The following is a 27,821-nucleotide window of genomic DNA, read 5'->3' as shown; positions in this document are numbered from 1 at the left end:
TCCCCAGCCCAGAGCTCTGAGAGCCACATCCAGGAATTCCTTGGACACCTCCAGGGATGGACACTCCAAACCTCCCTGGGCAGCCCCTGCCAAGGCCTGAGCACCCTTTCCTTAAAAAAATTATTCTTGATGTCCAATCTGAACCTCCCCTGGCACTGCTTGAGGTCATTGCCTCTTGTCCCTCCTGTCAGGGAGTTGTAGAGGGCAAGAAGGTCCCTCCTGAGCCTCCTTTTCTCCAGGTTAAAGTTTACTCCACCCTACAGAAGTTTGGCCTTTCCCGACTGGAATTTCCAGACAGATCTCATGCAAACCTGTGATTTCCAGAGCTGAGGAGCTGACCTGGCAGAAAAACACTCTGACAGGTTAAAAAAAAAAAAAAAAAAAAAAAAAAAAGTTAATTTTTAACTAGATCACTTTCTGGTCTTATTCATTCTGTGGTCAGGGGATAGCAAAGGGAGAGGATTGTGCAGATGGAGGCAGGAGGGTGACAAAGCAGAAATGTGCATTGAAGTTCTTTTAAAGTGGTTGTGAAGTCGTTCTGGTTGTGCTCAGTCCTGGCACAGACAAAATCTATTAGATTCCATCATCTTTTCAGGCCGCTCTTCTCTCCATTCCTCATTGACTGTTTTTGCTGTCTCTTTATTGCATTGAATTTAATCTACTGGTCACTAGAGCAGTACAAATAATTGATTTTGTGGTTCACTGGTTGTACAGAACAAAAATAACATTAAAAATGGGTTGATATGAAATGGATGTTTGTTCAACTTTTCAGGAAAATGGAAAAATTAAAACATTTCATTTCAGGCTCAGTGAAGGTTTTGAACCTTGCTGTTTATTTTCACTATATTAATCCAGTGATTTTTTTTTTTTTTTTTTTTTTGCAATTTTTAAGGCAATAAAGTTCATCTCAAGATATGAAGTCAAGTAGTGCCACTTCAAAAATGTCAAAAGAGGAACATTTTGATTTTCATTTTGAGTGTATTGTGTTTAGCTGTTTGTTCTTCAGTTTGAATTTGCAAGGAGTTTTTATAACCTTGAGTTAGGGAAGGACTGAGAAAAAAAAAAAAAAAAAAAAGACTGCCTGTCCTTATTCACTCTGTGACTTTGAAATCTTGAAATTCCCTGGGGTCCAGCTTTGATTTTCCCTGGGTTCAGCATCTTGGGATAAAGAAAAAAACTTAATAATAATTTCCCCAGCACGGCTGGGCAAAGCAGTGAGAGCCAGGAGGAGCTGCAGGGACACGGCCATGGCTGGGAAGGTGCTCCCCAAAGCCAGGCTGGGTGCTGGGAACTGGCTGCTGTGACAGTGACAAACTGCACTGCACTCACAGAGCCTCTCACACACACCCTGGCAGGTTCTCAGTCCTGTTCCACTCCACTGGATGTCTGGAGCATCCAAGAAAGCGCCCTGAACGTTCTTCTCAACCAGCATTAAGGTGATGTTTAGCTCAGGAGTGAATTGATGGGCATTGTTTAGGCCTTTTCATCTTTGCTTGGGCTTTTTTAGTCGTGCTGAAGTTCTGCTGACAAGGTTTTCTTATTAGGGTTTTATGTGTTTAAAGGGGACATCAACTCTTTTGTTTTCCAGTCAGAGGGAAGGCTTTTTTAGGAGAGACAGCACAATGTTGAAGGAGAGAGGGAGCTGAGATGAAAGGAGGTTCCTTTCCCCCTGTGGGATGAGCAATGGAAATCCATGCAGGCAAAAATACAGACTCTCCCTAGTTTATATTGTGCCTGTAAATGAGTGATGTGCATTGGTCTGTAATCAGTAAATGCTGTGTAAATAAATGTGTGTAAACCAAAACCTGAAATCCATTTCCATAGTGCATGTAAACAATGAAGCCTCCTGGTGTTGTCTTCAATGTAAATGCTCATCTAAAAATGACATTACTACACGTTTATGCAACTTTACGGAAGCCACAATTTACATTCCTGCCTCAGCCTCTCTAAAAGCAGTTGGCAAACAGGAGCCATTCAGTGATGGGCATAAACCAGACAATTCCATCAGGGAACAGCATCTCCTTCAGCCCCAGCCTTCATTCTCCATGCAGTGCAGGGGCTGCTGCTGTTCCATCCCCTGCATAATGCAGCTCCCTGCATGTGTGCAGCTTTTGGTGGATTTGGATAAGCAGAATGAAGGCAGGAGTAGGGGCTGGCATGGCATGGCTAGGGCTGAGCTTTGTCCTGGGGTGTCTGAGCAGAGCTCTGCCCTGGTCAGGCTGCAGGAGAAGCTGCTCTGGTGCATTTGGGTTGGGATGGGGATGGCTTGGGAACTTCCCTGGAGCTGTGGGGCTTGACAGGAAGACACACCTCTCCTTCTCTTTGATATTCTTGAGAACAGAGGGGAAGAGGAAGGATGAGTGGCACCAGCCTTTGATATGCCTGGAAGTGCTGGAATATGGAGCAGAAACTCTGTCCAGGCTTGGGGAAGGGCAGCTCTGCATCCAAAGGCAGGACTGCACACCCAGCCCACAGGGATGGTGTGGAGGCAAAGCAGTTAAGATAAATTCACATTCTGATGAGGCTCCTGTGGTCAGGACCTGCCAGTTCCTCTGGAGAAAAGCACTCCTGTGAGCTGTGTGCCTGGAAAGGCAGATCACTGCCTGCCCTGCCTGCTGATCCAGGGGAGCTCTTGGCTGGATTGGTGAGTGCTAGCACAGAGCTGTATCTTCCAGCAGGAAAATTCCCCTTCTCCATCCATGATGAAATATTTTGATCCTCCTCCCAGTGAATCCCAGAAGCAGCACAGAAATATTTTAGCCACTGAACCTTTCTAAAGAGATCTGCATCCTGCTGGGCTTGGAGAAGGATGTCCCCATCCTGTCCCATTGGAGACCTCCTGCATGGTGGGGAAGTGTTCCCCTCCACATGTCAAGGGGAGCCTGTGCCCAGCAGGGCTGCTCCCAGCATGCTGTGACAGCAATGACTCTGCACATTCATCTCAGATTCCTCCAGAGCAGCAGACTATGGTCCAGTGGCTTGGGAACATATTTTAAAGGGTAACAAGGCAAAGAGAAGCTTTCACTCTCTTTCTTTAAAAAAATAATAATAATCATCATCATAATAAAAAAATATATATTTAGCTGTTTTCAAAAATTATTTTTTAATAATCTTATTAATTCTGTTTTCAAGCCAGGCAGATGCTTATTTCATCAGAGAAGCTGTTACATTAAAATAAAAAAGTCATCCTGTTAGATTGAATAATTTTGTTCTGGCACAAGTAGCACTGGAGAAGGCATTATAGGGTTTTTTTTTTTAATTTATTTCTAGATCCTTCCAATGTTCCCCTTGGGTTCCAGAAAGGATATTTTTTTTCCCTTTCTTTTTTGCTGACTGCTACCCACCAGTCTCTGTAAATGGAACAAGATGTGTCCCACCAGGGCAGCCTGAGCCATCCAGGCAGCTTCCCTGGGCTAAGCTGCTGAGAGCAGGTACAGAACCCAAGGACACAAAGAAACCCTGGGATCAGCTTTGCCTGCAGCAGGGTTTGGGTCAGCCCTGTGTGCCAGGATCTCCTCTGCAGGCAGTGTGAGATCAAATATTCCTGTGCAGAGCCAGCACTTCCTTTGTGCCACTGCCCACGTGTGCCTGGGGAAGGAGCTGACACAGCATCCAGGTGTCCTGGCACAGCATCCAGGGGTCCTGGCACAGCATCCAGGGGTCCTGGCACAGCATCCAGGAGTCCTGGCACAGCCCAGATTCCCCAAGGAGAGCTCTGGACAGGTGAGACCTGCTCTGCTGGAAGGCTTGGGGCTGATGGAGGCAGCATTTGGCTGCCAGGGGTGTGTATCAGGGCTCTGCTTGCTGGGAGCTCTTGACCAAACCCATTTCACATCTGCAGCTCTTCACCCTTCCAGCACTGGCATGGAAGGCATGAAGTATTTTCAGGAAGCTGCCATGAGGTTTCCTTCACCATGGAATTATTTTTTTCCAGGTCAAATACATCCCATCAAGTGAAAAAACATGGAGAGAGGGAGGAGAGGAGATGGGTAGGGAGGGTGTTTACACCCACCCAGCTCTCTGGGCTGAGGCACTGCAGTGCAGGCTGTTGGCAGCTGCTGCCTCCCCCTCCTCCTCCTCCTCCTCCTCCTCCTCCTTCTCCCTCCCTGCCAGACTCCTCGCAGCTGCCTGGCTCTGGAACCACTGTTCCAAGAGGACAGAGATGCTCCCCATCCCCACTCTCCGTGGCGTGGGAAAGCCTCTGACCTGCTCCAGCACCTGCCTGAGAGGGAAGCCTTGAGGTCTGGCAGTGGCAGCTGCCAGCAGGGCCAGGCTGGGGCTTCCAGAGGGATGGGATCCTCTAAAGGATCTGTGATGCTTCTAAATCAAAGTCCTGCTGACAACACAGAGCACTAAATGCCTGCCTGGGGATCTGCTCCTACAGTCGTGTGACGACATCAGAATTTAAGCTTTAATTAAGAGATGAGTGCAGGCAGGGAGGGAAGAGTCTCTAGTCCTTATGGCTACAAAAGAAAGCTTGGAAACATGACCTGAGTGCAACCAACATCTGCTTTAATGTGCAGATGGCTCCCAGCAGAGGGGTGAGCAGCCGGGAGAGGAAGCCGTTCCATCAAATTCTCAATCAGGTCAAGCCAGCCTGTGCTTCTGCTTGCAATGAAAGAGCTTTTTTGGGGAGAGAGTCCAGAAAAGCTGTGCTACGACAGAATTAAATAGAATGGTGGAAGCCTAGAAAGGCTTGGGTTGGAAGGGACCTTAAAGATTATCTAGTCCAGACACTCTGCCATGGGCAGGGATGCCAACCCATGGGGTCAGGCTGTTCAGGGCTGTCCTGCAGCTTTTCAGGGTCAGGTTTCACACTGACTCAGCCCCTCCAAAATCTCTGGAGGTGTGAGAGCTGTCTAACTGAACCTGCCAGTGGTGCACGGCACTTTTTAGGCAGCAGCATGGAAATTCTCTGCTCTGGGATTGAGGCAGGAGGTGTCCAAATTGAAGGGACACCTTTAATGTACCCTTGTATCAACACCTGCTGGCCCCAAACCCCACACTGTGCCTTCTCCTGCCATCAGCTTCAGCAAGAGTAGGGAACAACCAGGCATTTTAGAGGCCAGTTGAGGAAAAGCTTCAGGATATTCTCCATCTCCCAGGGATACACAAGGCTTGTTGAAGGAGAGCCCCATTTGATGGCTGTGCTCTCACCAGGGTGTGGAGGCTCCAAAATGTCTGATATTGCAACAAGCTCTCATTCCCCTGAGTGAGTGTCATGGAAAAGCCACTGGAAGGGTTCTCCTGTTACTTACAGCTGGGACCAATCTCTGGACTCTGACTCAGTGAAGCGTCCTGACACTTGGAGCTTGTCATTCCTGCAATAAAAGTGTCTCTTTGCAAGCGGCAAACACAAGTTTCATGGGCTGGTAGTGACTGGCAGCTCTGCTGGAGCGTGGGCTGGGTCTGAGCACTGATTTGAGATCTGAACATCACAGAGCACTCGGGGCATTCAGGTTGGATGAGGATGCAGTGACCAGTGAGGGGCACTTCCTCCCCATGGCAACCTGCAGGTGGAAGAAGCTGAGTTATGTCAGGAGAGCAAAGGCTTTTATTGCCTGTGCATCCCTGCAAAATTGTTTTCATTGTCCATGTACCCCTGAAAGGTGTTTTCATTGTCCAGGCACCTCCAAAGGTGTTTTCATTGTCCAGGCACTCCCAAAGGTGTTTTCATTGTCCAGGCACCCCCAAAGGTGTTTTCATTGTCCAGGCACCCCCAAAGGTGTTTTCATTGTCCAGGCACTCCCAAAGGTGTTGTCATTGTCCAGCAACCCCTGAAAGGTGTTTTCATTGTCCAGGCACCCCCAAAGATGTTTTCATAGCCTGTGCACCCCCACCCAACCTCACTTTGTTTTCCTTCCCCTTTCTCTCATTCTGGTTATTTCCTTTTCAGCAAAGGCAAACCTGCCCAGTGAGTATTCAGCATTAAACATTTCAGCGTTAGCTTCCAGCTAACTGAAAGAACATTACTTTTAACTCCCCTCCAAATGTCTGGGGCTGTCCCTGGGGAGTGCAGGTGCACAGCCAGGGTTAGGCTAATCAGAGAGCTTGGTACACAGGGAAAAGCGTGTGCTGCATGGTTAAGAGCAAGCAGGAAATATAGGAATAAGACAAGAAGTTTTTTAAGCTTCATCTCTGATTAAAGTGGAATGAATAGTCCCACACTCCTTGTTCTCCTTGTTTTCCTTCGCCTGTTTTCCTCCCCTTCTCCCCCATTCATGTGCAGACTGCGAAAGTGTCAGATTCCCCCCTCCCACCCATAAAAGACTCCTCTCTGTTCCTTGGGAGTATTTGATATTTGGAGTCTGTGCTGTGCTGTTCGGCAGTGAGTGTTGCCAAGTCACATGATGAACTGTATCTCAAGACTATTTAATGTCTCTTCAAAGCCCACACTTTCAGAGTCCTGTGATTATGTAAATGTCTCAACTCAATTTTTAAAGTAAGTTTACGGCCCTCATAATTGCAGAGGAAAACTTGATAATACGACTCCTACATAGTCAGAAAGCAGAAGGCAAAAAAAAAAAAAAAAGAAGAAAAAAACCCTCCTGAAGTTTATCAGATTTTAAAAGTCTCATGAATTTTAAAACCAATCTCTTAATTCTTTTTTTTTTTTTTTTTGAGCTTGACTCATGATTTTCAAACTGTCACCAGTGTGGCTGTAGGGATTGTAAGGCTGGTTTGTTATCTTATTAGGTAACTTACATAAAATATCCAAGCCCATGGAGACTGAGAGATGGAGTATTGCATTTCAGTGCTCATCTGGAGACAGCGGTGTCTTTTCTCCTGTGGAGTTGCTGAGGATCTCCTCTTAATCCAGGTCTCCAGTCACTACTGCAGCATAAATATTTCCCCAAATTATATTAATGTTAATCATATGAATGAGAATAGCCATAATATTGATCTTCATAATACTTAGGTTATTAAATTTGAGTTTGAAGGTAGTTTTGTGGCGCGATTCATAATAGCAAATCTCCTCAGCATGCATAAGCAGGGAGAGCAGGCCACAGAGCAATAGCACTGCAAACCCAGAGAGAAATATATTCCAGAATCTTCCCTCCTACCACACAATTGCACAGGGAACAGACACTTGTGGCTAAGTTAGCAGTGCCACAACTGAAGTTTTGCTAATTGTTGGATGATCTCAGATGACCTGGATTGATCTGAAATGAGAAAAAAAGCCTTTGAATGTTGAAATGAATAGTTCCAATATTTCCATGGATGTACACTCTACCAGGGGTTCTTTATTCATCACAGAATCACAGAAGGGTTTGGGTTGGAAGGGATCTTAAAAAAACCCCAGTTCCAACCCCTGCCAGGGCCAGGGACACCTTCCGCTCTCCCAGGCTGCTCCAAGCTCCATCCAACCTGGCCTTGGACACTTGCAGGCGTGTGGCATCCACAGAAATACTCCTGGTATGTCAGCAGACCCAAAAGCAGGGATGCTGGTGTGATAAGATGAAGAGGGATCACCACTGGTACTTCCTTCCCCACGCAGGTTCACTCAGGCTGTGCCAGTTTGTTTGGGAGCCACTCACACTAAAGGGTGGGGAGGTGACAGAGCAAGCAGGGCTCTGCTGGTCACCCAGAAATGGCTCTGTGCCCACAGGACCTCTGTGCCCATGGATGTTTGGGGTGCACAAAGCTTTTGAGGTGTCTGCAGCATCCTGCACAGCCCACAGTGGATTAAATGAAATCTGAGAATGCTTCCCTGTGAAATGACTCTGTAATAAGGGACAGAAATTACCAGCTCTTCCAGCACGTAAAAAAAGAGGAACCAAGAGTGTGCAAGAGGCTGAATGCTACTATATAATAAGCTTACAGGATAATTGCCAACTGTACTTGGACTTAATTTTCTCCTGCAGAAGAGTCATAAAAATAAGTTTATTGTTTTCACTCCGGGGAAGTGAGATATTTGGATCAGGTCTTTAAAAAAGACAGTACTTTATCTCCCCCTTGAACATATCAGCTCTGTTGGTGACCATCTCCTGCACGATTGTGAGTGAGCATGCAAAGGAAAAGATTTTCTGTGCACAGTGGCAGTCTGTGAGCTGGCACAGAAGCATCTGAGCTCCCTGTCAAGGTCTCTCAAGTGTTTGTAACACTGAAGTAGGATTTTCACTCGTAGTGGTTGGGATTGTGCAGTGAAAGAGGAGCAGAACTGATGAAATTCTACGAGGGTGGAGGAAAACAAATAACAGAATGGAAAGGTCTTTGTGTTTTAGGTGCCATAAAATTGTCTCGGTGAGGTAGAAAAGCATTTTCTCCGCAGTAAGGTTGTGTCAAAATGCTTTGTTTTGTTAGCAGTAGAGTGTTTCAGGCTGATGAATTGAGTTCAACATATTTTTGATATCCTACCCTCTCTGGTCACCACTGACTACGGTGAGAGCAAGAGATCTAAGAAATGAGCTATTTTGATAAAATTTTGTCTAGTGAAAACATTACAAGCTGTTCCAGATTCTTCCAGCGTGGAACAGAGCCAGATTCTGCAGGCCTGAAAGTAGCTGCTAAAAGGAATCCTCTCCTGGGCAGCTCCAGCCACAGCTGAAGCTGGAGCTCTCCCAAACGTGAGCGATTTAAGCTTTGTCTGGAGACACAGAACTGGAGCCCTTACCAATTACAGATGAGTTATCCTCAGGTGCCACGGGGAGAGTGCACAGGGACTGAGGAGTAAAGGATTAGCCAGCACACACAGAAATATTGAGCAGCTCACTACTACCTCCTATTGTGCTCGTGCCAGTGGAAATCCTTCTCAGAACGGCATATTTTATTCAATTTTTAAGAGCTCTCAATTTTTCATTTAGGAAGGGAAGCTGGAGCAGCCTCTGATCCGTAATCAATCAGCCCGCCCTCACAGGAAAGCTCCGAGGAAGAGCTCCTGCTCTTTGGTCCTTTATCTTCTCTGAGAACTCACAGAAATTGTATTTCTGAATGGGACTGAGAGGGAGGGAGAGGGAAAAGCACAGCCAGGGCAATCCTCGACTAAATCTCCCAGACCTCCGTCCTGTAGTAAATATCCTGTAGTAACTAACCCCAGGGATAGTATCCCAAACAACATTTCTCCAGCCAGAATGTTTCAGACGTGCTTGGCCCAGACTTGAAAAAAGGTATTTAAGCACGTTGTGTGGGAGAATAACTGCCTAAGTACCAAATTCCTGTAGATTTTTAGGGGGCATTACAAAATCAGGAATTTTTAAACAGGATCTGCTGCAATCTGAAATGAGGCCATCCATAACATAAGCCATGAATTTATTCTCCCTGGTAATAAATCACTAGAAATACGCAGTGATAAAAGGAGGAATCACAGACACGGCTCATCCAGGGGCCTCAAAGCTCTTTGCAGCCATTAGAGTTCTTTAAGATAGTGGAGGAAAAGTCTGGGCTTTGTTTGTTTGTTTGGAATGAATAAATTAATCATTAGTAAAATATTATGCAGTTCATCAGATATATTATTCACTAGCTATTTGTCAAAATAACAACCGAGTCATATATCATCAGAACTAAACATTTATAATGTGTGTATATCTAGTCCTGAGATGATTTATTCAGGCTTATGGTCTTCTAGTTATTGACCAGTTAAAACTCTATTCTCTTGGAAGTTGAAGGTCAGGAGCTCTTGGTGAACTTGGACCATCTCTTTTTGCTGTGGTTTTGTTCAGGACCTGACAAAAGCAGAATACTCCATCTGGGTTTCCTTTTGGCACTGCCTCAAGAGATCAGCCTTAATTCTGATTGTCTCTAGCCAATGCTAGGTCTGCCTCAGGTAGGAAAATCCATCCACTGACTCAAAATCAAACTGATCTGAGCTCTCTGCATTCTTGCAGGACCAGTGTCTGACCCCAGCACCAATCCCTTCTGAGTTTTCTCAACTGTTTCATGTCTCCCCACCTCCCATTTGCTGCACAACAGGCTTTAGGGCTCCCATCTCCCTGCTCCATGTGATAAATCACACAATTTCAGAAATACTGGGGGAGAACAGAGCAGTCTTTTACCAGGTCCCTCCCAGCTCCCTCTCCTGTGCCAGCGAGCTGGACTCCTTCCAAAAGTGCCTCAGCAGAGCGAAGCGACGTGACTGACACTGCCCAACTCCCCTTGTCATTCGTGACCAGCATCCCAGAAGGTTGCAGCTCCTTCCAGGCCTTTATTGGAGTCAAACATTGCAGCCTCTCCCCTGGGTTTTATTAGGGAAGCCGGTGCCAAATCACCCAGCTCCCTCCTACTCGATAAAAAATGTTTATAACCCAGTAAATTCTAACATATCAGCAGCTTGTTATGGAGGGAAAAGGTCACTGGGAAGAGAAAGGGGAAAAAAAAGTAAAAAAAAAAAGTTACCCTTCCATTGGAAATGCTGGCTGGGTACAGATGAAGGAGTCAGCACCAGGAAAATATCTTTTGATATGATAAGTCTCATAATAGAAAATGTTGCTGCAATACAGGCCTCGTTTCTTCAGATAAATATTTAATATAGATCACTAAAGATTAATCGAGTACAGAAAAGTGTCTCTCCTATGGTTGGTGTAAAGAAAACATCTTCTCGTTAATTTATTATGGAGCCTGAAATGAGAAAAATCCTATGGAGAGAAATGCAGGGTACAGTTTCCATAGAGAAGCAGAGCACCACACCAGAATTTATTTAGTGTGTGGGCAGAAGACTTCCCAGAGCCAGCTGCAGCGTGGCGTTCGCGTGATGAAAAACCCCGGAGTAGGAAGGAGCCTCACAGAGACACTCGTCGTGTCTTGCTGCTCTCAATCCTGCACATCCCAGGGCTTCCTGAAAATGGTGAGCAGCTGTGGATATTCCAGAGCCTGCAATGGCAGGTGTGACATCCCAGCTGCTCCCTTGGGAATGGGCATCCAGTGCCTTTGGAGCAGGGTGGTGTCCCAAGCTCACTGTGAGGAGAGCAGCTTGGAGGCTTCTTGATTTTTATGCAGGATTCCTGATAACCACGTCCCTTGATGACTCCAAGGCACTGGGACATTTCACAGAACTAGGCAGTCAGAGATTCAGGGTGCTGCTGTGGGATTCCCATCTCCCACAGTGCTGGGACATGTTCAGTCAGTTCCTGTGTGATGGGTTAAGGACAGGATCCCTCTGCTCTCTCCCACCATCCACAGAAACCATCATCTCAACCATTTTGCAGCATTAAATAGGACAGCGACAGAGAATAAATCATAAATAGCGGCAGATACAGTGTGAGGGGGGAAATAAGAGTCACAGGCAACGGAGGAGAGATAAAAGATCCAATTTCAGCTGAGACTGAAATGGAACAAAGAGTCAATGAGATGGAGAGATACACGGGGGTTGTTCCAGATGGCCAACTCCACTGACGTGGAGCCTCTGGCACCACCAGCATCTTGTGATGAGCTTGTGAACAAGGGGGTACCTCTTGTTTTCAGCTGAAGTGGGCAGGAAAATCCAGCAGACCTGTCCATGCTCAGGAAATAGAGGAGATCCCTCCTGAAAGCATATTCTAGAGAGCAGAAACAACTCTGCAGAGAAGGAGGCTAGAACATTTTTCCACCTCTCCAAGAAGCCCATCCCACCACGTCCAGTTGTTTCTCCAGAGGTTAAACTTTCTTTTTCTCTTTGATCTTTCTCTGGAAAGGACACCTCCCCTGTTTAGGGAATGTTTTTGCCAAGCAATTGGCAAAATGTGAGTCTGCATGTTTAGCTCTCCCCAGCAGAGGCCGAGGGGAGGAAGGTTGAATGCCACCAGTCACACCCTCTGTGCATGGCTGGGAGGTGAGCAGGGAATGGAGCTGGGAGGAACAAGGCAAAGCCATGGGTAGGAGGGATGGTCACCTCCATTTCTGTGCCATATGCAACTCCAGGGGTGTCTTCTGGCTGAACTCGCAGGGCATTTAGAAATCCTAAACCTCTGGGACTCTGCTCTCTTTGCAGTCTGCAGCTCTCATGTCTTGACTGCTCCCAGATCCCAAGGAACAACCAAAACCTTAAATAATAATTTTCTCTGGCTCTATCACAAGCTGTTGGACTCCACATAGGTGCAAATGAACAGCAGCTCTAAGCTGGGACTATTGAGAAGAAAGACCAACAGATTTTTAATAGCAGTGGGGACCGTTGCAGTCATTTAACAAGAAATATTCTGTGTTTTGAACATTTATTTGTGGCATATGGCATGGATCTGGCCAGGAGAATTGCAGCAGCTAATTATTAGCAGCTATCCCACCCCCAGGATAAGCCATGGCTGACCAGGGGGCTCTGGTTTGTCCCCTGCCAGCACCAGGGCTGCACTGCAGCTCAGTCCCTGTCACCTTGGGCTCCCACTCTGCCTATCGTGCTCCGTGCTCCCGCCGCAGCCAGCCACAGATATAATCTGTGCAACACAAATATGATTTTATAATAAGTTTTCTATGCAGCCAGGATAAAATGCCAAACAGAATCAGCAAACAATCAGTCAGTGGGACTCGGCCCCGGCGATGAGTGCGACGCTGGGCACGGTCCAGTGCCCAGGAAGATTGAGGCTTTAAATACAGGCACCACCTGCCCTTCCAGAGACAGGGAGAAGTGGGGCAAGGAGAGAATACCCAGTGCATCTCCTGTTGGGAATGAGCTAAACCAGGAAGAGTATCAGAGCTGCACAGGCACCTCAGTACAGGGTGGCTTCTCCCTGTTTGTGGAGATGGGATTGGGCAGCAGCTGGGCTTTGGCAGTGGAAGGAGCAGGGACAGGTGCAGGGACAGATCTTAGTGAGATAAACGTGCACTTGTTGTGGAGGCCTCTGGGTGCTGCTCTTGCACAGAGCCGGATAATTCATTCCTCCCGCCGTTAGAGGAGCCTCCCTGCCCTCCATTAGGTTTTTCGGGTTGGGATAATTTTATGTATCAGGCTCTATGCCCTGCCAAAGAATGTGGTGTGTAGGACCCTGTGTCTGTCCTGCTCTGCACACTGCAGGAGTTGGGGGAGAGGAAGATGGAAAGGAAGGCTGGGAATCATGAGATGGGGAAGGAACTCCACCAAAAAGCAGGAAAAAGGACAAAACTGGATGTCTTGGTGTGGAAGGAAGTGCTGAAAGGCATCCCACTGGCTGGAGCATCACTCAGCTTCTCAGGGGATCTATCCTAGTCCAGAGAGGGCAGAACTGTATCCCAAGGATACAGACCTAACCCAGGGCAAGGGCAGCTGCTCTCTGGTTCCTCTTCCTCCTGGCACTTGCTCAGGCACTGGGGATTGTGAGGTTTCCAGTCTGTAGGGGACAAGATCAGGACCTGCCCTCTACCAGACTGCAAAGATATGGCTTTTTATTTTCTTTTCCTCTGTTATTTGTAAGAGTTGGGGGATTCACATTAGCTTTTTTCCTGTCTTCTTTAAGCACTCCACAGGCTTGAGTCATATAATTGTATAACTCACAACTTCCATTTAAAAAATAAGAATGGGCTGTCTTTTAGGATTGCGGAGGAAAGCCAGAAAATACAAGTCTTTAAATCTCAAAACACAGAAGGCAAATAAAAAGCATTGCAGATATTGTTGTTTTGCTCTGTAGATAAATATATACATATGCATGTGCTTCTAAATTCTGGGGTTCAGTTCATTCTTTGGGAGCAGAGGCTCAGCTGTGCAATAGCACATAATCCCTAACTCAGGTGTGTGTGTATCTTGAATTAGAGGAGGAGCTGATAATTTAACTTTGCCCAATCCTCCCCTCCTGAAACAGCCACGAGGGGAGGTTTTTCATGGAATGCTGGAATGGTTTGGGTTGAAAGAGCCCTTAAAGATCACCCAGTTCCAACCCTCTGCCATGGGCAGGGACACCTTGGGGTCTCTCCTCAGCTTTTCTGTAGCATCTGATGCCCTAAGAATGAATTTTCATCCTCAGAAGGATCTTGTATTTTAACTCAACACAAACCAAGAAGTCTGCCATGAAACGGAGCAGCACAGGAGAGGGGGGAAGAACCAACCAACCAACCCTCCAGGAGTTCCCACCTGGACTCAGCAAAGGATTCCCACACAACTTTGTTGGAGATGACAAGTGCCAGGGGTGTACAGGATCCCTCTCACTTTTGGTCAGCTCCAAAACCCTCCCTGTGGCATCACTCCAGCTCACTCCACTGCTTGCACATGGTTTTTGTGTCCTCCACAACGGGCTGGGATTTGGGAATCCCTGCAGTGGTGATTTTTAATAGCCATATTTCTGACAGGATGTGAGGAAATGGCCTCAAGTTGCACCAGGGGATGTTTTAGGTATTAGGAATTGTGGAACATCAGGCCCTGGAGAGGCTTCTCAGGAAAAGTGATGAGTTTCCATCCCTGGAAAGGATTCAAAAACTGTGGATATGGCACTTAAGACGTGGTTTAATTGTGAATGTGGCCCCATGACGTTGCTGGTTGGTCGTTGGACTGGATGGTCTTGGAGGTCTTTACCAAATTTAATGATTGAGTGATTCTGGCCCTGTTTCTGTTCTCTGTAGCTGATGTGGTGTTGTGTTTGCACATCATCAGCACCCTGAGGTGTGGAGGCAGAGATGGAACGAGCCCTGGGCAGGCAGAACAGGGCAGCAACTTCAGCCATAACTCCACCATCACTTTATTCCTTGCTGGTGAAATACTTTGTCCTGTCTCTATGTCTGTGTGGATTTTCTTCATGGTTGTGCCGTATTCTGGATCTCCTCCTTGGAAAAGTTGTTCATCTCCTGCTGCTTTAACTTCTCCATCCACAGCGACACATTTGTTTAAAGGTGCTTTGAGATCCACATATCAAAGTCACAAATAACAGCTAAAGAAAACATGACTCATGATGGGGAAATTGCCAAGCATGTGCCTGAATAACCAAGTGCCTCAGAGCTTCACAAACAGATCCCAGGGAACAAAAGCATTTGCATTCACAAGTCCCTGTTCACTGGCTAGGACAGGACAAAAATAAAGCTTTTTCTTTATGAAGTGTTGCATAAAAAGCATGGTTATCTTTTCATTGCAGGCCACTTTGCAGCATGCAAAGAGATTGCCTTTCTTCATGAGTTTGTGAATTTTTATTTTATTGCAGTCTTTTTATTTCCTCCATCAAAACATGCCTGAGATTGAAATGGCATGACTAGGAATGAAAATTAAATACATCAAAACTGATTTTTGTAGAAATGAGATTTTGGAGCAACCAGGGAATATTCAAGGCTTTCTCACAGCTTGTGTTCAGTATTTTTTGCTAAAGAGGGATGTAGTCTGAGGAAATGGGTCACCTTTTTCCTAGAGAAAATTTCTTCAGTTTTACTGTAATTCTAAAATGTCATAGGCTTTTGGGGACTAATTTTTTTTTTCTTTTTTAATCTTGAGTAAAGCACAAACGTCTCTGATTATGTATGACTCGAATTTTGCTGCAGCTATACTCTGCAGCCTAACTTTTCCAGCCCTTAACCTCTTCTCTTATGCTATTTGCTAGTAATTTCAGACCCAGTCACCATGTGAATCCTATACTGAGAGGGGACATCCTCTGCATGCAGCCACTGTGGATATTCCTGTTTGCTGGCTGCCACTGCTTGAAAAGCATCCCTTGGCCAGTGGCCTGAGTGGAACAGCACAGCTTGGGAGCCAAAGGGATGTGGAACCCCAGCTCTGAGGGTGAAGGAGCCATGAGGAGGAACCACTGTTTTCTCCTAAACCAACCTGAGGAAACAATGCCCGAATACTGTGGAAATTAAGTGGCAAGGATCAAAGTGGGAGGGAAGTGCAGCTTTGTTTTACTATTTTAACAGGGTTTTTGTTTACTTGCTCTCTCCTGCCTCTGCCATTCACTCCCAGAATTTTCCTGCAAGACCCCTTGTAATGGCTGAGGTGATGGAGGATATGAGTCTTTATCCCATCCCCTGTGCCATTGTGGGGCTGGTGCCCATCTGTTGGCCCTGGGTGTGCCTTTGTGAGCAGGCAGTGCTTGGCCTGCTTGTCCTGCTGCATCCCTGCAAGTTGTCTTCTCTGCAGATCCCCTTTGTGCAGCCTGGAGCACAGCCTTCCATCTGAAGGATGGCAGGGAAGAGGCTGGACCCTCCTCACTTCACTTCACCTGGACAAATCCCCCCTCAGCTGCCCTGCAGCCAAGGATCCCTGGTGGGAGCAGGTGGCTTTGCCAACTGGCTGCCTTTAGGCATCCCAGCCACCCACCAGCTCCTGCCTGGAGTGCTCAGTGGTGTCTCCATCAGCTGAGGATGACTCAGGGCCGAGGGGTGGGAGACAGGGGACAGTTCCCCATCACTGCCTGCTCTGCCCACAAGCCTGGCAGCTGTGCCCAAGTGGCTCTGCCAGGACCACCTGGAGGGCTCAGCTGGGTAGAGGAGGCAGGAGCATCTTTGTGTTTAAACATAATTTTTTTTGTTCTTTTTTTTTTTTTTTTTTCCTCCCTTCTTAAATCAGTGAATTTGAGCCTTTGCCAAGTGAGGAGCACAACTGACCAGGGGAGGGGTGATGGCTCCATTTTCTAACAACAGCTCGAGTTTTGAAACATGGCTGCATGCTGTGTTGGAGAAAATTCAGTGCTTTTTTTTTTTTGAGGAAAAAGGGCAATCAAGGCTAAATTTCTGATATTACTTTCCCGGTATTGACAAGTGCTGTGCTTAAGCTGCTGGCAGTGCAGCAGCCAGGTACCCTTGCCTGCAACGTGAGGAATTAAGGTTCAAGGAGACATTTCTCAGTTTTTTCATCTGAGCAAACTGTGAATCATGATAAGTGCAGAGCAAAGTTTGGGGCTGTGGTGTCACAGGCTGAGGTTATCAGCTTGCTACAGCTCAAATTAGGAAAAAAGCCTGTGGTGGGCACACATCTCTATCTTCAGGAAATGAAGCAAGTGCAATTTAATGAAATGATTTGTTCCAAACTGTGTTCTTGTTACAGCCTTTGATTGGTGGCACTGTGCTGCAGGAGCACTGGCAAGCTCTGAATCCACAGGGGGAATTTTGGGGCAGGGTAGGCACCCCTTGCTGACAGGGCCCATGGGGTAACAAGGGCTCACCAGGACTGAACTTGGGCCAGTCAGCCCCTGGGTGATTCGTTATCTGCTCTATAAATTAAACTCTCCCTGCCTGTCTTCCATTCCAAACCTGGTTACAAAAGATTTAAATGTTCTCATGTACTACTTAGCCACAAGACAAGGGACTTCATCAAGGGTGTAATCCTTTAATCTACCAGAGTCCCAATAAACACATCAGTGTGAAAAGGTCTAGTTTGTTGGGTGTTTTCTGGTGGATTTATTGTTTGTTTTATGGTGTGGGGTTTTATTCTGGGTTATTTTTATGTGTTGTGTTTGTTTTGTTGGGTTGGTTTCTTGTTTTGTTTGGCTTTTTCTTTGTTTTGTTAGTGTTATTTGTAGTTTTTTTCTTGTTCCCCTCCCCCAAACCAATTGCTACAGCTCAAGACTGCATGGTTTGGGGCATTTTTTCTGTCTATGCCACATGTTCCTATAATTTGTCTCAGCATCCTGTGTCTTGGCTCCCCTTCCAACCTGTTGGCTGATGTCTGCCCTCATCCCCCTGGATTGGGACTGTGTGTAAAGAAATATCCAAGAAGGGAATTGAAAGAAGTGTGGAGAAGAGAACCTACAATCGTGCCAGCTATCTCAGTTTCCTCAATAATACCCGAAATTCCTTAAAGACTCAGATATTTCCATCCATTACTTCAAAAGTGTTCTTTGAAAGCTTCTTCTTGACAGCTCCTTGACATTCCCAGGATCAGCCTGATTGTGAATTCTGGGTCAAACTTCTAGAAACAGAAATCCAGGAGACCCTGCTATGAAAACTAATATCTGTGCCATTGTATTGGTAAGCAGAGAACTCAAAATGCCTCGTTCACAGATGAGTTTCTCTAGGCTGTGTCAGGTATTTTTGTGGGAGAACTGTTCCTGTCCCGTGATTTTTATCCTGATTCCCAGTGAAGGGCTGGGGGTGTCTCTGTGTTGTCAGAGCCTGCTGGAACAGCTTCCCCAGTAGCTCCATAAGCCATGTCTGGTCTGGATGAGCTTTCAGGGAGAGAACAGCACCAGAGCAGAAGGTTTGCTGTTATTAATAACATTTGTTAAGCTGCCGTGGCGAGAAGAGCGCTGGGAGCTCTTGGAGAGATGTCACTCCTGCTTCCAGCAGCTCCCATCAACCTGATGGAAATTGCAGTGGCTCAGAAGTGCTGTCAGCCCAGTGTGGGGACAGCTGAGCTGGTGTCAGCAGCATGGGAACCACTCAGCAGCACGTCTGAGGGTGGCCAAGGCTGATGGAGGTTGGTGTTGGGAAGGGTCCCCGCGGTGCTCTAGGTGTGGGATTTTTGCAAGGAAATCTGCACAAATAACACTGCAGGGAGAGCTGGGGGAATAAATGTCCATGAGCTGTTTGCACTGGAACTGATGGGTGAGATGGGAAGGCATGGCAGCAGCTGGCTCTGGTGGGATATGGGAACAGATCCTTGGAGGACTGATGAAGGCAGCTGTGTTGAAGAGGTCCAGAAGTTACTGTGTGACTGAGGATGCAGAAATCCATGACCTGGAGGGGATCCCAGGCAGGGGATCACCCTTCCCAAGTGAAGGGGTAGAATCCTACTCTGCCAAGTTTTCATATGTTTGGATTTGAAGCCAAGGTTAAGAATTACAGCCACACTCTGGCCATGATCACATTTAATAATAAACAAACTTAATAATGATCAAATTTGAAGACCTATCTTTTAACTTGTTCTTACCTAGGCTGAATCACTCTCCTCTGAGTCTCTAATAATACATTTATTTCAGCTTTTTTTCTAAACAAATTGATCTTTTGGGCACCCAACAATTCCAGGTTGCTTCCTAAGAGACCCAAATGCAGTCCTGCCCTAAGAGAGAGCACAAGACTTGGAATCATGTTTGTCTGACTAGGTTTTAATTCAGTGCTGGAACAACCTCTTTACCAAGGGGCTTTCAAGGTCACATGGAATTCCTCTAACTTTGAAGTAATTTTATTTCATTTTGATTCTTGCAATTGTCATGTTGTTCTGGACCCCTTTTATACCTCCCTCCCCACCTCCTCCCCAAAAAAACCCACCAAGAAACCCAAAGAAACAAACAACAAAAAAAAAAAGCCTCAGAGCTTTCAACTCTGGAACAATTTAATGTCTTTAAGAAAATGATTAGAGAGATGAAATCCAAACTGTGGAGCAGGCTGAACTGTTTCCCATAAAAGGGAGAGTGTTTGAGGTTTCAGCCAACACCAAGCACACGGCCAAAGGACAGACCAAGGGGAAAAGCAACAGGAGATTCTTCCTTTGTCCTCTGGAGCCAGGTGGAGGAGGAAGTAGTCCAACAGCATTGCTTAATTTCTGCCACAGGACTCTGCTGAATGATTCAAACTCATTGTCCTCCCCTTGGTTCGGTCCTAGCCAGGTAAATGCCCTTAGAGCAATAAAGCTGCTGCAGACAGCACAGCATTTATCAATAGATCAATAGTCAATTTATTTATCTCATTCACCTGCCAGCTGTCATAAGTGAGCCTGTCTGCTGGCCTGGTTGTTATGCAAAATGCTGTTGGACTTTTAGCTTAAGTGATTTTTTTTTTTGATACTTCTCTGGAATCAAATTTTTAGGTTTTTTTTTTCTCTCTCTCTTTCATGGCAGAGTTTCAGCCTCTGTCTAATTTGGAACTAGTTTAAATCTACAGACTGGAGGTTTTTTAAATAGATTAGGGGGGATGAGTGCCAAACCCTCACAGGAAACTAATTCTTGCAGGTCCTTTGAAAAGCTCAGCTTTGAAGAGTGACTTCTTCATGCTGGCCTAGATAGGGAAGAGGCCAAGCTGCAGAGGAAAGTGCTGAAGGAATATTGCACTGCTCAGCCTGGGGCTGTCTGGCATTTTGAGGGCACAGACTGGAAATGAAACATCACTGACCCCACCATAATCACAGATGCCCTGCACAGACTCCTATAAAGCCTGATCTGGCAGAACAAGATAAGCATTTCAGTGCTGTTGTCATGCTCAGCCCCTGTCCCTTGGCATTGTTTGCAGGATCCAGGGCTCACAGGAACCTGGAGGAGCCCTCATCCTGAGGGCTGGAGATAACCAGCACTGTGTGCAGCCAGTGGCTGGGACAATAGTGCTGAAAAAAAGGAAAGGAAAAGCAAAACAAAGCCCCCAAACCAACAGCTCTGTTGTAGGAGCATCTGGAAGGTTTAGGACTAACACAGAACTTGTTTCTTACCCAGACAAGGCCTAAAATCTGTCTGGTTTGGTTCACACTCCTCCTGACAGCTACTAATATCTGTCTGCAGAACACACAGACACGTCCAAAAATGTCTCTCTTAATGATGGTGAAGTGCTTGAAGGAAAACAGGCGCAGAGTCACCAAAATGCCAGGGAACATCCCTCTGACATCAGGGAGTCCTGATGACATCACAGTCAATTATGTGGGCAATATGCCAAGGAGAGAGCATGAAATAATGTTTGTGTCCTGCTGTGTTGAAGGCCCATCACCTTTGGGAGCAGCTGATGAGTTTCAAGATAAATTTTATTAAAAAATTAAAGAGCCATTGAGCAGAAAAGGAGCTGTGCCTTGTCCTTGCCCAGTTCCCAGGGTGGGGTGGGGCTGCTCCTGTTTGAGTGTGCACTTGGTGGGATGCTCTGGCTGCCCTGGAGGATGTACACCAGCACCAGGAGGGGCTGGGGTGTTCTGCTTGGGCTTTGTTCTGTGCCTTCCTCCTCCTCTGCTATTCCTTTCCTTTTTAAAACTGTGTCTGTCTCCTTATCATTATTTAATGCATTTAATTTCTTTTTTGTTCCATGCACCAGCCCCCAAGGTCTGTGCTGAGCTTGTTTCCTCACTTACATACTTTGGTTGTCTTGCCCATTTGGAGATGGGGAATTTAATTTGCTCTGATGGTCCCTCTCCCTCGGACTTCCCTCCCTGGGTAGAGCTGCTCCTGCCCTTGGACTCTGCTGTCCTTCCTGCTGGTGCAGAGTGGGGTCTGCATGATGTGCCTATTCCAGTCTCTTGACTTTTCCTCCCTCTTCAGTAGATTTTTTTTTCTCTGTTTTTCTGTTTCCCTGGAGGGGGTCACAGTGCTAATGAGCACTGAGACATTCCTAGTGGCTCCTTGTGCCCCTGACGTGCTGGCCTCGATGGAAGCTCATTAATGCAGGCTTGAAGGGGCAGTATTTTCTCATCCTTGTATTCAAATAAAGTGTGTCCCTGTACTGTTACAGGAAGGAAAGCCTTCAATGTGTGCATGTGCCTCCCTGAGGCAGCACTTCACCCCTCATCCCCCTTCCCTCCTTTCTCCTCCAGCACCTTTTACCCCTTTCAGCCCCTAAAGAAGCTCCTCTGTATTTTCTTCAGGGGGCAGCTGCCCAGTGCAGGCCTGGAAGGTATTTCCTGGTACACCCCAAATTCCTTTGGGATTGTCGTGGTTTGAAAGCAAAACGAGTGAGAGGCTCCAAGTCAGAAATACAATTTAATAAGAAGAAAGGTAAAAAAGTAAAATAAAATAAAATAAAATAATACAAAAGACCACTCTCAGAGTCAGAATACAACGTGAGCAGGGTGGTGGGAGCAGTCCAGGTGAGGGGCTCTTCCTGAAGCAGTGATCCCACAGAAAGGTCTGGGAGCTCTGCTCCTCTGGGAATCCAGTGGCTCAGGGCTGCTTGTCCTGTCCCAAATCCCAGATTCTCTCCAGGTGAGAATGCTTGGCTCCTCCCCCTGGGCATTGGGAGCATCTCCCAATGGGATGAGGAGTCGTGCAGTGGCTCCTTGATGGCCCATTAAACAGAGAGAGCTCCTGGAGGGAGTTCCCTGTGAGTCCTGGGCAAGGCATTGATGGGCCATGAGCAGAAGAGCCCAAAGGAGGGGCCTGGGAAAACACTGTTCCAATAATTGGATTCAACAGTTCATGAAGATGGTGATAGAATAAATACTTTGTGTACATCCTACACTACAACCCAGGACAGGGGTCTCAGCCCTGTTGAGACAGAGCACCACCAAGTGCCTCTCCCCCCCTACTCAGACTTTGGGTCAGAGTTTCTCCTTATCCCATCTCTGCCTCAGGTATTCTGACCCTTCCTCCTCCTTGCCAAGGGGTTTCTCATCTTTCCAAGGCCATCCAAAGCTTCCCTGCTGGCAGAAGTTCAGGTCCTTGCTTGGCATTTCCCCTGAGGGTCAGAAGACTCTGTACCAATCCCAGCTGTACCAATCCCACCATGGGGTGGCCCCTCATCCTGGTCGAGTCTTTACAACTCCTTCACCTGGGAAAGAAGCGATGCACAGGGCAATATTTCTCTTTTTAAAATGCCTCAGTGGCTGTAGAGGCCTCATCTCTGTGTCCCAGGTGGTGCCACTGGAGGCTCAGGCAAGTAAAGAGGAGAGGCAGCCCAGGATGGTTTTGTGAGGAAAGGTTTCAGTGCCCTTTTGCACCCATTATCCACCAATCCAAGGCTTTGGTAAACCCTCCCAAGAGTCACAGGTGGTGACAAACAGACAAGAGTACTGTTTACCCAGCCCAGCACCCTGAATTCATTTTGGCTGATTTTCCGCTTCTGCAGAAAATGCAATTAAATCTAGAGTTGAAAGCTAATAGAAAACCTGTTCTTGGAGGTGTTTCTTCAGCAGCTTCAGGAGTTTCAGGCTGGAACATTCCCTAAGGCCGGATCTATGCTGTTCCCTGCAAATATAATTTTATTTTTATGACCTCAATATTTCTAAATGATTTCAGTAGCCATATCTATTAATGTTAAGTCTATTTTCCAAAACTGTACCATAATCTTGGCCTCAGGTGCATCTTGCAGCAGAGGGTTCTGCAGGTTGCATGGAAGATTGCTGGAATTAGAGGTTTGCTTTCCATGTAAAATATTGGAATTCAGTGAGCCAAGTTTAAAATACATTTTTTGGACATTAATAAGGAAGCTTAACAAGGCCATGTCATTTGCTTGACCATTGAAGTTGGAGCAGATGACCCCACTCGTGTTCCCTTCCAAACTTAACCCTTCCTTGATTCCAGTCCCAATGAATCAACGGCACACAAAAAATAAACCCGCCAAATGCTATGTAAAACCTATAAAAAAGCTTGAAAAATGTCACTAAGTAAATTCAAATAATGCATAACTTAGAGGGAATTGCAATTGGTTCATGGATATTCTATGAGCAGAAGATAAACATCTAAGTTAGCTGCATAAATTATTCATCATAACATATTTGCTCAGCTTTTCTTGTCAGCTGGGAAAGCCACACATCCCAGCATAGGGAGAGCACAGCAGGACTGGGCTTTCACCTCCCTGAAGTGCCCTGAGAGCACAGGAAGCCCTGGGGAGGGATGGCATCAGTAACAATTGGGTGAGAAAAGTCTCCTTCACCATCACGCCTTAAATCTGCTCAGGGCTCACCTACTGCACGAGTGGGGACTGGGATTGTCCCTTGGCAGCAGGAAAGGCTGAAGGTATGGCAGTGATTTCTCTTCAATTCCTTCTTTTGCCTCCTGCCAGTGGTGTCAGAAGGTGGTGTTGAGCCTGATGTAAAAAATGAACCCAGTTTCCCTTTGGACACATTGTTTATCAAAATGTCATTCTCCTTTCCTGCCTTCACTGCCCATCAATGCCCAGTTTGCCCTGTCCATCTCCACCCCCTGCATGGAGACACTCCCAGGATCTGGGTGTTGATGTATCATGGAATCCTGGAGTGGTTTGAGTCAGAAAGGACCTTACAGCCCATCCAGTCCCCACCCCCTGCCATGGGCAGGGACACCTTCCACTGTCCCAGGCTGCTCCAAGCCCTGTCCAGCCTGGCCTTGGACACTTCCAGGGGTCCAGGGGCAGCCACAGCTTCCCTGAAGGAGAATAGGGATCAACACCTGACCAGCTGCACATCTCAGCTCTATGGTCTTTGCTGCTAAATTACCCATTGCAAAGCTTCAAAACCAAACTCTCTGTACTTTATTGGGAACATGAAACGTTCCCTCAGCCCTTTCTGCAAACCTGCTGGCTCTGGAGTGCTCTGGTCCCTCCTGACTTTATGGATACTGCAGGAAGCAGGAATCCGAGAGTGTGCTTGAGTTTTACAGGAAGCAATAATCGTCTCTTTGGAGAGGAAGCACAGATGGCATTCTTCCTATGCTTGCTAGTTATGATCCTTCTGATGGGAACATGGGCATGGCTATTTATTATAAAACCTTGCCTGTCTTTGAGCATCCAGCTCTGCCTCTTCCCGTGCACTGCTACTGCTGAAGGGACTGTTCCTTCCTCAAAGGGAATTTCCTTATGTAGCAAGGTCTGGGATTAAAACTCTAATCTGGAATGATTAGACAACCCTCTCTGTATTGTCAGAGAGAAACTATTTGTCTTTAAAGTTTTATCTATCATTAAAATCAACTTTTACACAATTCTGGGACAGCAGAGAACACCCTCTGCTCCATAAAGGGAATACACTGGTGATGTATTTGTTATCTGCAGACAACTTGAGAGCCAATGATTTGTTTTAGTCACTCCTCATGTTAAGAACTTGCTGTATGGGGGGATTTTTGCCTTTTGACTGAGGTTTTTCTAGGGAAGATGGATGTTTCTTCAGATTGCAAGGTTTGACACTAATGACTCTGGTAACATAGTAAGAGGTGTGTTTTGTTTTGGCATTTTCACCTGGCTTGTGAAAGCAAGGAACTACAGAGGGGGCATTAGCTCAAGTGTAAGGAGATATTTTGAAGTAAATAGCTGGTACTTTGCTATTTTGGTGAATGTAACTGCTGTCAGGCAGCGTGGAGTGTTGTGAAGGGGCACAATCAAAATCAATACCTGCAATAATTACATTAGGTCAAATAACCTATCACACTTAGAGTGGACTGAGTATAAAATCAACCTGGGCAGAAAAGATCTGGTTTGTGGTCCTGGCTTTGCAGCTGAGCCTCCTGAATCTGCCTGTGTGTCAGGATCTCTCCAGCCAGGAGAGGTTCTTGTGCTGGGTGGACACTCTGTGATGGGAAGTGCTGCCTCAGGGCCAGGTGTTGTCATTCCTGCTTTGGACTGGGTGTGATGGATTATTCCACACCAGTCACAGGGACAGGTCTGAGCCCAGGATCCTGCTGGGAATGACAAGTCTGCCTGAAGGTTTCCAGTTAGTCTTTGCAGGGTTTCAATTTGAGCTGGGAGCTTGCAGAGAGGACCCCTGTCCCAGTTCACTGCTCAGAGTTATACCTGTGCCATCTAATCACCCAATCCTCAAATCCAACCCCAAATCCTTCATTCTGATCAGTGGCCCCTTAACTTCTAATTGTTTTTACTGGTCACTGGGCTGGCCTTCTTCTGAAGTTCTCCATTCTCTTGGAGGAGTCTCCTTGGTCCTTATCTTCATCCCACTTGTATCTGCTGAATTCAGCTCATTCCTTGTCAGCAGCATTAATTTTCTCAAAGAAGTTACTCTTGGTCAGCTCTTGCACGTGAGGGCTTCCTCTGCTTTAGCTGCTACTGCTGACCCACACTAATGCTAAACAAGGCTGTTGCCAGAGAACATTGTTATTAAATTTCTTTTCTAACACTGGGATGAAGTTAATTTTTTCCACAGAGTCAGTATGGGGCTGTGTTTTGGATTTTTCTGGAAGCAGTGCTGGTAACACAGGTGTGTTGTTGAGCAGAGTTTCCACAGGTCAGGGCTTTTCTGCCTCCCATCCCACCCCACCAGTGATGAGGTTGGGATGCACGAGGAGCTGCAGGGGGGACAAAGCCTGGAGAGCTGACCCCAGCTCACCCCAGGGATATCCCACACCACAGGAGGAAAGGGAGATGTGCAGTGTGAGGGAGTTTGTCTTCCCCAGTCACTCTGATGGAGTCCTGGAGATGGCTGAACTCCAGACTCTGATGGGAAGTGGGGAGTGAATTCCTTGTTTTGCTTTGCTTCCCTTGCAGCTTTTGCTTTATCTGCTAAACTGTTCCTCTCAACTCATGAGTTCTCACACCCTTCTGAATTCTTCCTCTCTAGAAGGAGTGAGTGGCTGTGTGGGGCTGAGTTGCCACCTGGGATTAAACCACAACACCTATAATCTAAATAAAATGTTTGTCTTAAGCCCAAGTTACAGGAAAAGGAGAAGGAAAAGTAACAGAGAAGCCTGTGGACTGATGGTCTGGGAGAAAACTTAAGATAGAGCAGGTGCATTGTAGGAGAATGGGTATAAATAACATCCTCTCCTTTAAGGAAGCCTTTGCTCAATATTTTTTGAAAGACATTAATAGGTTTCTCATTTTTCAGGTGCTCAGCTGGTGATGTTTCAGAGGCCTGATTTTTAGATTGCAGGTGTGCAAGCTTTTCTCTAGGCATTTCCCTCTGTGTCATTTCAAAATGGATACTTGCAATAAAGAACTGCTTTTGCAAACATTAACTTTATTTTTTCCCCAGTTGCTCTCAGCTTAAAAGCATGGATTGGAGAATCACTTTGGGTTTGCTTTTTTTCTAAAACATGAACGAAACCTTCACTTTCATCCTGGACTCTGCTTATATCTGAATCCATCCTTTTACATGGTTTATCTCGAAAATTGTTTTCCAAAATGCTCTTTTGCCATACTCATGGTGCGGAAAGATGAAGAGATTTGGAGAAAATGTATTTTCTCCAGCTTTGCTTTGCAAAAGTGTGCTAGGAAGGCTTGTGGGCAGCAGGGGTATGACAGTGATCAGTTTGGGCTAAATCTGTGATCTCCATTTGCTGACAGAGACCAGAATTTGCTGCTTTATGGAGAAGTGCAAGACCCCAAAGTGTGGGAGAGTGAAAGGACCAGCCTGCTTTTGTTTAGGGAAGCCCATCTTGTGGGTCTGAGAGATTTCAGCCTGCTGGCAGCTGCTAACTTTTCCCAAGGAAAAATTTCTCAAGAAAGTTTTTTCTCAAAACCATCTTGGCAAACAACTCTCCTTTCTCTGAACAATCTTTCTCCAGGTGGTGTTTTGCTGTTTCTCTGGTTTAACCAATGGCATTAGAGAGGTGTCATTCCTATTCACCAACCATGTTCAGTCTGTATGGGAACACCTTATAAAAGGTAGTAAGAATTAGACAATAAAAGCCTTTTTTTTTTCTATATTCTTTGCCTTCTGAAATATTTGGAGTCTACAGTGACACAGCTCTCTGACAGACCCCTCTGATGACTCCAAGGCCACCTCCTCACCAGCCTGATCCTTGTAGTGTACAGTTATTGTGCAGTAATGTCTCACTTTTCCTCTTCTCCTCCCCTCTTCCTCTTGTCCAGCCTTGTGGCCTCATGTGTGTATCCATGTGGGGGTGTCCAACAGGATTGGCCCCTTCCCCACCCTCCTTTCCCTCCCCTGCTGACTCTCCCCACCCCTCCAGACTGGGAGCCTGACCCCTGTTGTGTTCCTGTGTTGTGGCACAGGGAGTTTGCCCGTTGGAAGGTGAGGAACACAGCCATCGAGAGGAGGGACCTGCTCCATAACCCGCTGCCCCTGATGCCCGAGTTCCAGAGGAGCATCCGCCTGCTGGGCAGGAGACCCACCACGCAGCAGTTCATCGACACCATCATCAAAAAGTACGGCACCCACCTCCTCATCTCTGCCACCCTGGGAGGTAGGTGGCACCCGGCGGGTGTCTGCTGGTGTGAGGGGCTCTGGGGAGGTGGGGAAGGCACTGGGAAGTGCTGGGAACGTGCCCAGTTTGGCCTGGAGCTCCTGGGGTGAGTCCAGCAGGGGCTAGAGTGGGACTGAGAGATTTCAGACTGCTGGCAGCTGATCACTTTTTCCCAAGGAAAAAATTCTCAAGAAAGTTTCTTCTCAAAACAATCTTGGCAAACAACTCTTCTTTCTCAAAACAATCTTTCTCCAGGTGGTGTTTTGCTGTTTCTCTGGTTTAACCAATGGGATCAGAGAGGTGTCGTTCCTATTCACCAACCATGTAAAGTCTGTATGG

At 46.6% G+C, this 27,821-nt stretch overlaps 1 protein-coding gene across 1 annotated transcript in view; it reads left to right on the top strand.

The window, feature by feature from the left end:
- BRINP1 (BMP/retinoic acid inducible neural specific 1) overlaps nucleotides 1-27,821 on the top strand; it is a 91,458-nt gene that overhangs the window by 35,729 nt on the left and 27,908 nt on the right. The window contains exon 3 of the mRNA XM_083875934.1: nucleotides 27,292-27,482. Coding sequence (XP_083732060.1) covers nucleotides 27,292-27,482 — 191 coding nt within the window. The remainder of the gene's footprint in view (nucleotides 1-27,291; nucleotides 27,483-27,821) is intronic.

The sequence above is a fragment of the Zosterops lateralis genome (genome assembly GCF_965231275.1).
Source record: "Zosterops lateralis genome assembly, chromosome: 20".
Taxonomy (NCBI): domain Eukaryota; kingdom Metazoa; phylum Chordata; class Aves; order Passeriformes; family Zosteropidae; genus Zosterops; species Zosterops lateralis.
This window is presented reverse-complemented; position numbering and strand designations above follow the sequence as displayed.